General features: G+C 51.4%; 1 protein-coding gene across 4 annotated transcripts in view; it reads right to left on the bottom strand.

Moving 5' to 3' along the window:
• The window catches only part of CASKIN1 (CASK interacting protein 1), a 111,344-nt gene that overhangs the window by 11,612 nt on the left and 84,862 nt on the right, over positions 1–14,870 (bottom strand). For 2 of the 4 annotated variants that reach the window (XM_077919179.1, XM_028705922.2), the window contains 9 exons: positions 13,240–13,357; positions 12,077–12,319; positions 7,594–7,707; positions 6,755–6,876; positions 5,575–5,662; positions 3,095–3,189; positions 2,317–2,427; positions 1,388–1,489; positions 288–426 (listed from right to left, as the gene is read on the bottom strand). In XM_077919179.1, the coding sequence (XP_077775305.1) occupies positions 288–426; positions 1,388–1,489; positions 2,317–2,427; positions 3,095–3,189; positions 5,575–5,662; positions 6,755–6,876; positions 7,594–7,707; positions 12,077–12,319; positions 13,240–13,357 (1,132 nt within the window). The remainder of the gene's footprint in view (positions 1–287; positions 427–1,387; positions 1,490–2,316; positions 2,428–3,094; positions 3,190–5,574; positions 5,663–6,754; positions 6,877–7,593; positions 7,708–12,076; positions 12,320–13,239; positions 13,358–14,870) is intronic. The other 2 variants (XM_077919180.1, XM_077919181.1) reach the window with 2 other exon arrangements.

Raw genomic sequence — 14,870 nt, 5'->3', positions numbered from 1 at the left:
AGGGCAGGTAAGAGAGTTTATAGATTTGGCATGTCACACATTCAACTGGACATCCCTGCTATGCTCAGACTAAATTCTTATTGCAAAAGCAATGTCCCAGGCAATCTGAGCCACCCTCCCTGCCAAGCCCACACCTTCCCACAAACAAAGCATGTGGGTAGGTGGCCAGGATGCACAAATGCAAAATCACAAGACATGCTGCACTCCCCTGCCCAGCGCCTTCACCCCCCCAAATGCCCAGAGAGAGAGAGATGGCAGAACCAGGTTGGGAATCTGCCTTTTCTCACCCAGCTTTGTGATGCCGATCTCCTGCAGGTCCTCCCAAGTGATGTCGGTGATGAAGTCAATGTTCTCATAACCGTTTTCCACCAGGACCTTGTAATACTGTGCCAGCCCAATCATGGAGAGCCAGAGAGCCAAGTTAGCCTGGGGGGGACAGAGGACAAAGTATGTACACGGCACTCCCTGAATCACATCGTAACTGAAACCACCAGAGCTCTGAAATCAAACCTTGGTGCAGTTTGTTTTCTCCCTAAATCCATGAGTTGTTTCCAGAGTAACAGTTCGGTCTTTGGGCTGCCATGCTTTGGAATCTGTTTTATCGAGTATCCAAGGCACCTTGTTACCAGATCATTGCCAGCCTGTCTATTGAAGCTCTATTGTGCCATTTTGAGGATTATGCACCTTTAATTAAACACTTTCTGATTGCAGCTTCCACCCTTTTTTTGCTTTCTGAAGGACAGGACGGCAGGTTTAATAATTCACAATAAAGTCCCTCTTAAATAGCTGTATTCATTGCCCCTTATTGTCAGTTTCTATTTCTGCAAATGGAGGCTTTATTAGTGGCTTCCTCCAGTGATTAAGGATTGAATGAGTGAATTTTATTATTACGGTCACATACCAGTTCCAGCTGTGATTAAAGATTCTTTCCCCAGTGCTTCCTCACCATGGGAACAAGAACATGTATAACATTCAGGGTAAGCCAGAAGGTAATTTATTAGTAATATTGCATTACACTGAACTGGGGGGAAAAGGCAGAAACTATAAACAGGAAGCTTTTAATTAATGTTTCAAGGTTCTTTCCTGATTTCTGATTCAACATTGTAGCTGGATTCTAACTATGAGGAAAGAAACTGCTGGATAATAATACAGTGCTATATTAAGTGAGGTATGGAACCAGAATTTTAATTTTGGTTCCAGCTGACTGCAGAAAAGCAGTGCCTTAGCAGCACTTAAGAGAGGCCGAGTGCAGAAGCAAACATGGGGACCCAAAAGTGACAGGAGACACCCTGGAATTTCTCTTGGTTGGTGTCGGCTGGGACTTGCCACCTCAGGGTAATGACCCTGAGATGGTGACCACTCTGTGTGCAAGAAAGAAAAGACTTACTGGCTTGTACTCTGGAAGCCACTCAGGGATATTTAGGCTGTTGATCTCTGAAGCGATCTTCTTCCTATGTCCTGGTTTCGTGACCCCAATGGCAGTCAGGTCCTACAGCAAACAGAAGAGCCACTTCTTACTAGGTGCCGCAAAAGCAGCAAGCAGAACCCCCCCAAAAGGGATCAGTTGGAACCGCGAAGAATCACATGTCAAGGCAGGAGGGGCACTGGCAAAGCCTTGAGGGTTCCTTTGAACCCGACCAAGTTGTCCACTCACCCAGCTGGGTAAACGTGGCTCGTGGACTGAAGGCAAAGACCAAAAGCAAAGTTAAGATCATAATTGCGTACAGAATGGGGCAGCGTCTCCTCCCTCCTAAGACAAGTGTTCCGGGTGCCAGCCATGTCCTACAACGGGAGGCTCGTTTTGGCTGCCCCCACCCACAGTCTCCACCCAGTTTTCCATTTAACATAAAAGAGAGAGTGTTGCTGGAAAGGAACTAAAACTTGATAGAAGAGATTCTGTAGGCCTAGTGTGTAAGGCACATTTGCAAGAACAAGCAACTAGGGAAGAAATCCAAGATCGTTTCACCGTGCAACTGATACTTCTTATATTTTAAAATATATTATCATCTAAACCGGCCTTCCCCCAACCTGGTGCACTCCAGATGTTTTGGGCATGCTAGTTGGGGCTGTTGTCGTGCAGAAAAAGCTGGAGGACACCAGGTTGAGGGAAGGTTGATTGAATTCACAGCATATGTTACATTACTTAATATCCATTGCCAGGCAACATATAGGAGACGAAATTACTTGGCAGGGATGCATTGCACACCTGTAAAATTAGCCAGCTCCTAACACCAGAGCTTTGTGTGAAAGAGAGCCTGCCATTGCACCGTGTGGCAAACTCAGCTCCCTCCCACCTCCCTCTTTGCCAGCCCTCACCTCTGGCGTCATCCGGCTGATGGTAGGGATGTCATACCCAGCATTGATGAAGTTGGAGGCATAAAGCTGCAGCTGGAACTTGTATAGCCACTGGTAGACAGCCTCTGAGCTCTGGCAGCAGGGAGATGAGCAATTATTCACGGCTATTTTTAATCCACTTGCAAATTTCCTACCCTGAACCCTTGAAAAAGGGAGGGCTAGATGCTTAAATGAACCAATGCAGCACTGGTGGGTGCTGGTGTGTCCACCAGTTAACCAAAGGTGCTTGCAAAGGTCTCAATAAATTTCCCCTCAAAAATCCGCAGTACACAGAAGAATATTTGCTCTTCCTGCTTGCTTCCTGTTTGGCGCTGGCGCAGCCCCACAGCAGCCATTTTGTGGCGTGTCCCGCCCCTGTGGCAGCCATCTTGCGACTGGTGCCTGCGGCTCTTTATCAAAATTCCACTGGCCCAGAAAGTCTGGCGACCCCTGAAATAAACAGGGCCGTTCTCTTTCTTTATATCACACAAGAAGTCGCGCCACCAGCTCCCTATGTGTAGCGCATTGCAATTTCTGCGATTCAGAGTTTACAATCACAGGTGTGCGTGTTTGCGAGCTGTGGGCCCTTGTGCTGGTAAAACCCAAACCAGTGAATTCAAATTACTGGACAAGAGTCCCTAGAAAGCCTGGACTGCTCTTTTCCCCAAAACTATTGCTAGGAAGTATCCCTTCCCACATGCCTGCGCTATTCCATCAATACCACAACTCCAGCCCCCAGGAGTGAGTTTCTCAGACTTGCCTTCCCTTCTGACATGGGCTCCACTTTCTTCGGCTGCTCACTGTAGGGCTGCCCTGGATATGATGAGGTGCCCAAACTATGCGTCCGAGAAGAACCTGGAACAAAAGCAGGCGGGGGGGGGGGGCGGTGGATTAGCATTATGGAGAGGCCCGCTGGGACCCTTCACACAAAGGCCAACAGCAAAGTGCAAGGCTGCCAGGTTGCCCACCACATTTCAGATCTTGGGAGAGGAGAGCAGTGGGCCTCATCAAAAGCCCCTGGTTTGTCAACCTCTGAGCAACATTTGAAAGTGGCTCCCAGCCGCGTCTCTCTCTCTCTCTCTCTCTCTCTCTCTCTCTCTCTCTCTCTCTCTCTGCCATAAGAATGCCAGACAGGACATTTATTGCCCTTGAGCTCCCATTAAAGCAAACGGCAAGGTTGGTGTCCAGCTGTCCATGCATCAAGTATCATGGACGGGGGCATCTTTCAGCCTCAGGGCCCCGTGGGAGAGGCAAAAGTGGGTGCAGCAACAAATGTGTGTTTTCATTTTGTGCAGTAGACTACATTCCTGCCATGCAAAAGTCAAGAGGCTTCTATCTATATCTACGCAAACACAGAAAGGATGACATCAGAAGAGCCTGTTGGATCAGGCCAATGGGGGTTCAGCATGCTGTTCTCACCTTTGCCAACCAGGTGCCTGTGGGAAACCTGGAAGCATAATGGCACAACGGGCTTAGCGGAAAGGAGTCTGATTTGCACGTAGAAAACCCCCTGCCTTAAAGCACAGTGAGCTACTGCCAGCCAGTGTCGCCAACGCGGAGCTGGATGCACCAATGGCCTGAGGCAGTAAAAGACGGCTTCCTGCATTCCTTAAAGGACCACAGCTCAGTGCCAGAGTGCCTGCTTTGAGTGCAGAAGGTCCAGGTTAAATCCCCGGCTTCTCCAGGTAGGACTGGGGAAAGCCTCCCTGCCTGAAATGCTGGAGGAACCCCTGCCAGTCAGTGCAGGCAATACTAAGCTAGATGGGCCAAAGGCCTGACTCTGTATAGAGGCAGCTTCCAAAACCCTATGACATGTCCCATCCAGGCAAACGGAGCAGGGAGAGGGATGGGTTTGGCCTGGGGAGTGAGGACAGGGATGATCCTGTGGAGAATTCGGAGGGCCAGGCAGGGAGTCCAGGGGGTGGGGGCAATGGGGGCGCATTGAGGTTTCTCACCTTTGACCTAAAGAGAAAGAGGGGGCCCCAGAAATTCTGGGCTGGAAACAAAAGGCTAAGTCACTGTCCCAGAAGCAGAGGCCTGGCACCTGCGTCCCCACAGCGGGGCAGGGGTGGAACCAGTCCAAGATGGCAGCCAAGGTGACCTTGAAGCTCCCCAGCGAGGAATCGGTGCTCTCTCTCAGCCAGCAGGCATGCAGCCCATCCATCTGGATCAAGGGGGCGAAAGGCACCCCAAGCCTCCAAGAGACTAGGCTAGACGGGGAGGGGGCCTGGGTCTCTTGGCGGGTGCTAGCCCTGACAACCCCCACCCAAAAAATAAAAAGACAAGACTCTACTCCAGAAGCTGCATCTTCCCTTTCAGAGTGCACAGAAACTCCTGGCCAATAATAAGCAACCCTTTCTCACGCTGGAGAAGCTCCCTGGAGCCCCACCTTGAGCTCTGCGGACTGCTGAATCTCCACGCTTGAGTGGCAGAGCAAGGCTGGGGAGAAACTTATTCCACTTTGGAAAAATCAACCTGAAAATGCAACACACACACAGACACACACACTCCCGGGACGCAACCGTCTCGGCATTCCCACCTGAGTCCTGCCTGAAAAGGAACATGTGCAACATCACCCTTGAGAAGCAGGCAGAGCTAAAAGGGGGGGAAAGCGCCATCTGCCCATCTCCGCGTTCCCCGACCGGGAACATCGTCACACTTCTGAAGGCGCACTGCCACCAAGCCCGATTCACCGTGCCAACAAGGGATCAGGAACCATCGTTCTCAGGGGTGGGGGTCCGCTGAGACCCAACCCCTTGGCGACTTGTGCCTGGGGGACCTAGCAGAGACCTCTGGGAAGCGGGGTCCTCATCAGTTTTTCAGAAAGGTTGGGATGTCTGAAGCTCAGAGCCCCCTCAAAATAGAATACAGATACACGGGTTGTTGGTTTTTTTCGAAGGGGGGTGCAGGCAAAGGCGGACCAGCCAGCGATAAACAGCAATCAGGGACCAGATTGCTCCTTCGCTGGAGGTTGGAGGCCAGCCAGGAAGCCAGATTGTGGGGTGGGGGGCTCTTTCTGGGACACAGGCACCACCAACCCCCCCCCCAGCCTCACCCTGGCAGCAGCACCCCACCCTACCCCAATTTCCCCCTACTAACCAAAGCAAGCGAAGGCATGGCAGCAGCAGAGAGGAAGGGTCATGTTTAGCTCGGAAGGTTCCCCTGCAGCTCTTCAAGGAAATAAGTGGGGGGGGGGGACCCAAAAAGGCTCCGGCGGATGAGCTGTGAGCATCCACGCACCTGCAGGCGTCTCCAGTGCTTTGGCAGGCCCATCACCCACGCCGGATTCTTGCACAGACGCCTTCTGGGAAAGGACGGTTGCCAGAAGCTGAGGAATGGCAGGCGGATGGGGTGGGGTGAGAAAAACACACACACACTGTTAAAAAGAAAGAGACTGCAAATAGGGTCCTGGAAGGCAGGGGGGAACTGGCAGCCCCCCACCCCAAAAGATCTAAGACTCTGTTGGCAAAGCTACTCATTTGGGTACAAGAAGGAAAACAGGTGGCACAATGGCACGGCTGCTTGGCATGTGTGCCTTGCAGCACAAATTTTAAAAGAGGCTTCCGGTATCTAGAAAAAAGAACGGCTTGGGGGGCAGGGGGAGCAGTGCAAGGAAGTCTCTCTCTCTCTCTCTCTCTCTCTCTCTCCCTCCCTCCCTCCCTCCTCCTGGCCCGCTTTCTGCCAGGGAATGGAATGAGCCCCTGGTCAGCTTGCCAAGTAGTCAGAAGAGGTGCACCAACGCAAGCTGCGGGCACCAGGGGGCAGCAGAGGACGTGCAAAACTGCCAATGGTATCTAAAGCTATTTTCACCAACCTGGTGCCCACCCCCCTCCCAAATGTTTTGAACTACAGCTCCCATCAACCGCAGCCAGCAAGGCCGTAGTCCAAATCCTCTGGAAGGCTGCCCAACTCAACTTGCAATGGCGAAAGCTTTCTTGGGACGTAGCGGAGCTTGTTTTTGGAAGCCAGGGTGGTGTAGTGGTTTGGAGTGAAGGACTAGGACCTGGGAGACCTGGGTTCGAATCCCAGCTCAGCCGTGAAGCTCACTGCATGTGACCTTGGACCAGTCACTGTCCTTCAGCCTATCCTACACCACAGGGTTGTTGTGAGGATTAAATGAGGAGGGGGAGAACCTCTTGAACTTCATGGAGGAAAATAAGTGGTATATAAATGCGAATAATAATAATAATTTTAAGTGCTGGGATTCAAAGAACCAGAATGTGGGGGTTTTTTGTTTTGTTTTGGGGAGGGGAGATAATCCTTGCATCTCAGGCTCTCTTGATGAAGATAACATCACTCCGAACATGCTTTGAGGCACATGATCCTTTTAGAGAATCGTGGAATCAAAAGAGCTGGAAGGGACCCTGCGGATCATTTAGCCCAACCCCCTGCAATGCAGAGACAACGTAGGCAAGCTCACCTTGACACCTTCCGAGCCCGGGTGGAGGGGGGCGTGGCCTCCGCTGCCGGTGCTTTGTCCACTCCCCGAACTCCGCCCACTGGCCACGCTTCCCGTGCTGCCCACACTGCTGCGGTCGCCACCTAACCAACAGGGAGGGGAGAGGCGGTTAAAGGCCCAGAGGGACAGCAATAAAAAAGACTTGACTCTGCAGCATGTTAAGCACTCGCCTGGTAGCCAGGGGTGACCACCGGGACCACCGCATACAAGGGAACTGTGAGCCAGCTAGAGGAAGGAGCCCCAAGCAGAGAAGCCAAGCAGGCTCCTCGAGGGGAAAAGGTGTGGTATAGATGCAACAAATAAATAAAACTTGGGGTGGGGGGACCAGGTATCATGGCTGACACACAGCTGTTGCCAGTGATATCTCATTCTCCCCCCACAGGAACATAGGAAGCTGCTTCACTCCAAGTCAATCCGTTGGCCCGTTAGTTCAATACTGTCCACACTGGCTGGCAGCAGCTCTCCGGGGTTTCAGGCTGGGGACGTTCCCAGCCCTTCCTGGGGATGCCACTGGGAATTGAACTGGGGTCCTTCTGCAAGCAAAGCAGGCGCTCTGCCACTGAGCTTAGAAAGCTGCTGCCTCATGATTATGACCACTGGGTCATCTAGCACAGTATTGTCTACACTGGCTGGCAGCAGCTCTCCAGGATTTCAGCCAGGATTTATCTGGAGATGCTGGGGATCGAACCTGAGACCTTCTGCATTGCAGTGCAGGTGTTCTGCCACTGAACCCCAGCTCCAGAGTGCTAGACCAGATGGGTTTCTGGCCTGATCCATCAGCGCCCTTCTGATGCTCTTACCTGCGTAGGGTTTGCGAAGCACCCAGATCTCTTCTGGTGGGGCTGGTGTCCCGGCGGACCCACCTGGTGATAGGGACAAGTGGGATGGGCTGGCGTCAGACCCTCGGGAACCTTCTGGGCCAAAGACCACAGGAAAGGGAGCGAGAACATGAAGCAAGTCAGCAAAATCCCATGAAGTTGTGTGTGAGCCAGAGAGGAGGGGGCACAAACGGTGGCGGCTGCCCCCACAACCAACCTCCGTATCTACAGGGTCTGGGAGGTGGTCAGCCTGCCAGAGGCTGCCCCTCCCTCCGCGGGGGCACCAATTGTTGCCCAGGGCTCAAGAGAGTTATTCTCAGCCATTGCAATCCTCCCACCCTGCCCACCCCCAGCACAGACTAAGGTCCAGAAGAAGAGCTTGCAGGATCAGGTCAGCGGCCCATCTAGCCCAGCATCCTGTTCTCACAGTGGCCAAGCAGGTCCCTGTGGGAATGCCAGGGCCCTCTCCTTTCCTGTGGATCCCAGCTACTGGCAATCAGAAGCATTGCTGCCTCCCAAGTGTCAAGGCAAAGCACAGCCATCCTGGCTAGCAGCCCTCAACAGCCTTACCCCTCCACGAATTTGTCCAAACCTCTTTTAAAGCCATCTGAGTTGGGGGCCATGCCTGCCTCCAGTGGGAGCGAGTTCCACAGTCGCTTTGTGAGCTTCAAGGGCACGGAGGTGGCAGTGGCTGCCTGTCCCTTACATTTTGCCCTTAGCATCTCATACTCAAGAGACACGGGGATCTATTGTAGGGGCAAGGGGGTAAGGAGAGTGATATATTGATATCTATCTATCGATTGCATGAAGGTGGCAGGGGCTGCCTGTCCCCTATATTTTGCCCTTAGCATCTCATACTCAATAATAATAATAATTTTTTATTTATACCCCACCCTTCCTGGTTCAACAATCGGGCTCAGGGCGGCTAACAACACATTTAAAACACTTAATTATAAAAGCAGGATAAAATACAGTATAAAAACATGAATAACAATAAAATTCAAAAATCAATACTCAAGAGACACAGGGATCTATTGTAGGTTCAAGGAGGTAAGGAGAGTGATTTATTGATATCTATCTATCTATCTGGGGCGCGGGTGGTGCTGTGGGTTAAACCACAGAGCCTAAGACTTGCCAATCAGAAGGTCGGCGCTTCGAATCCCCGCAACGGGGTGAGCTCCCGTTGCTCGGTCCCTGCTCCTGCCAACCTAGCAGTTCAAAAGCACATCAAAGTGCAAGTAGATAAATAGGTACCAGTCTGGCGGGAAGGTAAACGACATTTCCGAGTGCTGCTCTGGTTCTCCAGAAGTGGCTTGGTCATGCTGACCACATGACCTGGAAGCTGTATGCCAACTCCCTCGGCCAATAAAGCAAGATGAGTGCCGCAACCCCAGAGTCGATCACAACTGGACCTAATGGTCAGGGGTCCCTTTACCTTTACATCTCTCTCTCTCTCTCTCTCTCTCTCTCTCTCTCTCTCTCTCTCTCTCTCCCAAAGCAGCTTACAAACTGCAGCCAGAGGCAGCACTGTTTCCAAACACCAGTTGCTGAAAATCAGAAATGCATGAGGGTGGGGTGGGAGAGTTCCTGCTGCTCTCAGGTCCTGCTTGCGGGCTTCCATTGGGGTCACCTGGCCGGCCGCTGTGAAAACAGGAGCCTGGGCTAGATGGGCCACTGGCCTGATCCAGCACTGCAGGGCTCCTCTGCTGGCCCAAATAAACCACCATGCAGGCGAATAGTGTGCATCTCCATTTTTGTTCTCTGGCCACATGGATTGGGCTCGAAAGTGCTAAAGCCCCCAACCCGCTAACAAGTGGAGCAAGCCAGCGCTGCCCTGAAGAGTCCCTAGCTTGGCTCAGCAACCAAGAACAAATCTTTTCTGGTCCACCCCTTTATACTGACAGGGATGTTTGTCCCCCTTGTGCAAAGAGCCACACGCTGGGGGGGGGGGCTGTTGGGAGGGGGGGAGGAGGAGTGAGGGGATGGGATGCAGCGGTGCTAAAACAAACACTAAAATGGTTCTCAACAGGGGAAAGGGAAGTATTGGCACTCCAGGGCTCACACCTCACTCAAGTCATGCTACACCTCACATTGCAACCCTCGTCTGCCTGTAACACAAGCCACACCTTTGCAGATCTTCATTGCACCCCCAAGCACCCTGCTTTTCTGAGTCTAGGGTTCCCACCTTTGTTCTTGCAAAATACAGGGTGCAGCAGTTGGGGGACATCTGTTTTTGTTTTTTTAATCTGGTGCTGAAGTGACTTCAAAGCAATCCATTGCAATTCATTGCAGCCAAACAGGATAGCCCTTCTGCAATTCGTTACACACACACACACACACACACACACACACACACACACACGAATTTGTAAATCTGTCTGTGCTTGGCTACCCAGAGCTTAAACACATGCCATTTCATACATCCATTCAAACACATGCATTTGGAGAGGATCCCTAACTTGGCACACAGAGAGGATGTCAGAGAGGAAAGACCTGAAATGCAGGACAGAACTGCATCAATAGAGGACTCAGCACTTGACATTGAATTACAGGGCAATCCTGTATTATAATGGGCCTAGATGGCAACCCTACAGTTTCTACCCCAGCCTGGGGCTCTCAAGATGCTTTGAACTACAACTCCCATCAGTCCCAGCCATCATGGCCCTGGGATGCTGGAGTTGATGGGAGTTGCGGACCAGAACATCTGAAGGACTCCCAAGTTGGCAAAAGCTGCTCCAGCCGTTCTGCTTTTGCCGCTTCTTACTCTCCTCTGAAATGACTTCCCTCCTTCTCCCTTCTTCTGTACCTTAGACCTGATACTGCTCACTCCCTGGAGATGGGTCTCTCCCTCTGCCCTCCACACCTTGAATTCTTCTTCAACACACACACACACACACACACACACACACACACACACACACACACAACACCTTGGACTTCCATCTGCTTTGATAAGCATATCAGGGTGTTGGGACTAGATAGATGAATCTTTGGGTCCCTTCCAGCTCTCCAGTTCTATGATTCTATGAACAAGGAAGTTTCTTAAAGGCAGATTTTGCCAAGGGGTATAATAAAGAAGCCTCCTTTGGAAAAGGAACATCCCCCCCCCCCCCAAAATGAATTCAGGAGTGCCAGATTTTCATTCTTTCGTCTTGTCCTTGGCTTTCATCATTCACAAAATACTGCCCCTGCACCCAAAATTGTGCAATCTCATTTGCAGAAGTGTGTGTGTGTGTGATATTGATTATTTATAGGGAGGTTTGTGTGTGTGTGTGTGTGTGTGTGTGTGTGTGTGTGTAATATTGATTATTTATAGGGATTGGGGGCAATGAGGGCCTTCATCATCATCAGTGCTCCTCTGGGTCGTTACTGGCTGCCAGCTCTCCTCTCCCAGAATCCCCCTGGGAAAAACACTGCAATGATGATGATGATGATGATGATGATAGACCAAGGATCTGGTTGTGGGTGTGTGTGTGAGGGTTTCATAGCCCCCCAAACCACCCAAAATTTCAAGCCAATAATTCTCTTTGGAGAGCTTTCAGCTTGGCCAAAAAAATAAGACTGTAAGATGCTTGGGGCAGAGACCTCTCTTTTTCATTTACTTTGCTTGGCAAGCCCCTCTTTGCACCGTGATATTACCAGGCGTTGCATAAATTAATATGGAGATCATATAATCAGAACCGTAAAGTTGGAAGCTCTCCCAAGAATCATCTAATCCAAACCCCTGCAATGAAGGAACCAAATATTGAGAATCCCTGACAACCTCTGCTTAGAAACCTCTGATGGAAGGAGTCTCCACCACCTTCAGAGAGAGTCCATTCCACTGCCAAGCAGCTCCTACCCTCAGAAAGTTCTTCCTACTGTATAGCCTTGCAATTTTTTGTGATTTTCAACCTCTCTTGCAAGCCTGAGCTTGTTCCAAACTTCCGACCTCCTCCTTGCAAACGTTGGCTACTCGTGCATACTCTTCCTTCGTGATTTCCCCTTTCTTATATGTGCCCCTTTCTTTTTTATATTTTTAACATATCATTTTCAATAACTATAAAACATAATTTTATGTCTTATACAATTTTTTGACTTCTGCCAATCACATCTGAAAATTTTCCAATCTTTTCCACTTAATTTACATTTCATACTTCCACTATTACATGTAACTATCATAACTAATGTCTCTCTTCTTTGCAATATTTCATATATTTCTCCTCACAAAACTTCTTGTGGTCCTACTAGCGTAATTTGTTTATATGTGCCCCTTTCAAACCTCGGCTCTTCAGTAAGCTCCTTATGCAGCCGCACTAGTTTCTTTCGACGCCTGACCCACATCCTTGGACGCATTCACACACAGAGAGCAGAACCTGGATGAGGACGGGGAATGAGAGGAATGCAGGAACCCCCCCTGGCAGCAACGCAAAAACATGACAAAAGCACAAATCAGAGGCAAAGGAAGCGATGCAGGACAGACTACCTGGGACGGCGCCAGGCCCTTCCACAGCGCCGTGGGGGAGCCGGCGGTAGCCAAAGGAACTGAAAAGAGGCTGGTGGGGGTTTGGTGGAGGTGGAGGCAGGAAATGGACCTGATGATGGGAGGAGGAGGTGATGGAGGAGGAGGAGGAGGAGAAGCAGGAATGGCCGTTAGGCACCGAGGCCCCTCCAGCCGGGAGGGAGATGGCTTGAAACTGCCCCCGGTAAGGCCCAGCGTCCCACGGACCTGGCAATAGAAACAACAAGAGGCAAACCGTGAAATGGGTCCTGCAGACCTGGAGAAGGAGGAAGGGGATTTTTAAGCTGCCTATCAAAGTTGGAAGATAGGGAGTCAGACCCAACTGGCTTCCTACTGTCAGCACTGACTGGCAGTAGCTCTCTGGGGTTTGGGGCAGGACCCAACCTTTTCCTGTGTGGCTGCTTTCCACTGAGTCAGACTACTGATCCACCTAGCTCAGTGTTGCCTACACGGGCCGGCAGTGGCTCTCTGGGGGTTCAGATGGGGCTCTCTCCCAGTCTTACCTAGAGACGCTAGGGATTGAATCCAAGACTTTATACATGCTACTGCCCTTCCCGTTAGGAATGTAGGAAGCTGCCTTAGACCAAAGGTCTAGCTTGGTATATCGAGCTCAGTAGTGTCGACACTGACTGGCAGCAGCTCTCCAGGGCTTCAGGCAGGGGACATTCCCATCCCAACCGTTCTGTATGCAATGCAGATGTTTGTCTACTGAGCCAGTCTGTGATCCTATGGAAGCCACACCTGCACTTCCTGCCCCCACCTGTGCCAGCTGCAAAGAGTCATAATTGTTAAGATTGGAAGGGACCCGAAGTCAGTTAGTCTAGTCCAACCCATTGCAATGCAGGAATCATAGCTGAAGAGAGCCATGGAAATTGGGTGGGCCTCAGCAGGAAGAGCTCGAGGGTCCTGCGTATGCTACAACCTCCCTGGCATTCCCAAAGAACAGCCATTCAGGGTGCAGAATCGGAATTGCCTCCGCTCCAAACTTCCCCGTACTGATTTGCTTTATGGCAATGAACAGAAAACTCCGAGGTCTCCATCAGCAAAGGGCCTCACACCTCAAGAATGAGGCAGGTCAGGTAGAAAGCGATAGGACCAAAATAGCCCACACAGGGAGGAAGTCTTGCCTGTTCGTTTGCTGATCGCTTCGACGAGGGTGGAAGGGAAGTAGCCCACACGGTCATTGCCGGTCCGGTTGTCGTGGATGCAGCCTTTCCACCGGCCGTCGGCGTGCTGCTCCAGGACCTGGGAAATTGGGAGGGTAGTGGGCCAAAATCACCTTCAAAGTGGGTTGCTCCAGGGCCCTGACAACAGGTTGGCCATGGGAGCTAGAAGATGCCACCCAGCCTGGGATGTTTCAAGGCCTCAAGACGGCCTCCAAGCCCCAGCCCCCTAACTCAAAAAGTCTTCCCTACTAACCCCAGTGTCCTAACTGCAGTTCCTCAGTAGTGTGTCAGGGGGAGCTGGTCCACGTAGAAACTGGCCTATGGTAAGATTTGCATTCCTTGCTCCGCCCTTTTTGTCTCTGGCCACGCCCACCCATCATGTGCCCTCCTCCCCCAAGACAGCCCGGATTGCAATGTGGCCCCCAGGCTGCCAAAATGCTTTTCCATCCCGGACATGAATCCTCTGAATGAGGGGGAAACCAGGGTAGGACCCTCCAGGTGTTTCATAATAGGACTTGGGGAGAGATCTGGGTTCTAATTCACACCCTGGGCTGGTTAACCTTGAGCCAATCACTATGGAATCAGAGTTGGAAGGGACCACAAGGGTCACCTAGTTCAACTCGCTGCAATGCAGGAATCTTCTGCCCATGGGGCTCAAATCCATGATGCTGAGATTAGGCGTCTCATGCATTACCAACTGAGCTATTTCAGGTCCCATCAGCACCGGCCAAAGATCAGGGATGAGAGGAGTTGGGATCCGGAGGATGCCACGTCTCAACCAGGCCTCGTCTTTGGCCCAGAACAGACCCCCTTTGCACAGTGCACTGCCAAGGCTGGATGAAGAGCTTTTTCCAAAAACTCTAATGCTTAGATTACTGCGGTGCACAAGCAGATGGCTGGCTTGAGGCACTTCAGGCAATGCAGGTGGCTAATCCTAAATACAGCTACAATAGCAGCAGGTGCTCTAACTGGCAAAGCTATGGATGTTGATCCGACACTTTCACACTTTTTGGCTATCCTATATATAGGAATGGGGCCGGTTCCTCAAGCTGAAAGCATTTCTGCAATCTCTCATTTTGCCTGGTGGGTAGAACCCTCTGCTACCTTGTCTTTGGGCTCCTCCTGCACCTAAGTGATGGGGGAGGCATCTCCCGAGAGGTGTCTAGGACCAGTGAAACATCCCCCTCTGGGCAGACAGGGACGCTCCCAGTATCCAAGGGCACCTGGGGAAGGCATGTCAGAGAGAGGCTCTGCCCAACGTGGAGAGGGAAGTCAGACTCCCAGGATATCCTATGTATGGTACAATCGCATCTTGAGTAGGGGCTACGTACATTCCAGTGATGGTGCGCATACACAAAAACGCCTATATTTGAACTTGCATGAGCATCCTTACCTTCCACAGCCAATTCACCAACCTGGCTTTACCCTCTCATTCCCCAGCAACCAGCAAGGTAGAGAGCGTCAAAACTCTCCACCTGAATTACTGGGCAAGCCTTGCTCAGGGTGCAGGCTCTGGGGGCAGTCTTGTGGGGCTGCCCAAATTCCCACAAGATCTTGCGAGAGCACCCCTGAGCAGGGCTTGCCTGGGAAAC

The sequence above is a fragment of the Podarcis muralis genome, chromosome 14 (assembly GCF_964188315.1).
Source record: "Podarcis muralis chromosome 14, rPodMur119.hap1.1, whole genome shotgun sequence".
In the NCBI taxonomy this organism is placed as follows: Eukaryota; Metazoa; Chordata; class Lepidosauria; order Squamata; family Lacertidae; genus Podarcis; species Podarcis muralis.
Note: the sequence above shows the minus strand (reverse complement) of the source record. Positions and strands in the feature narration are given on the sequence as shown.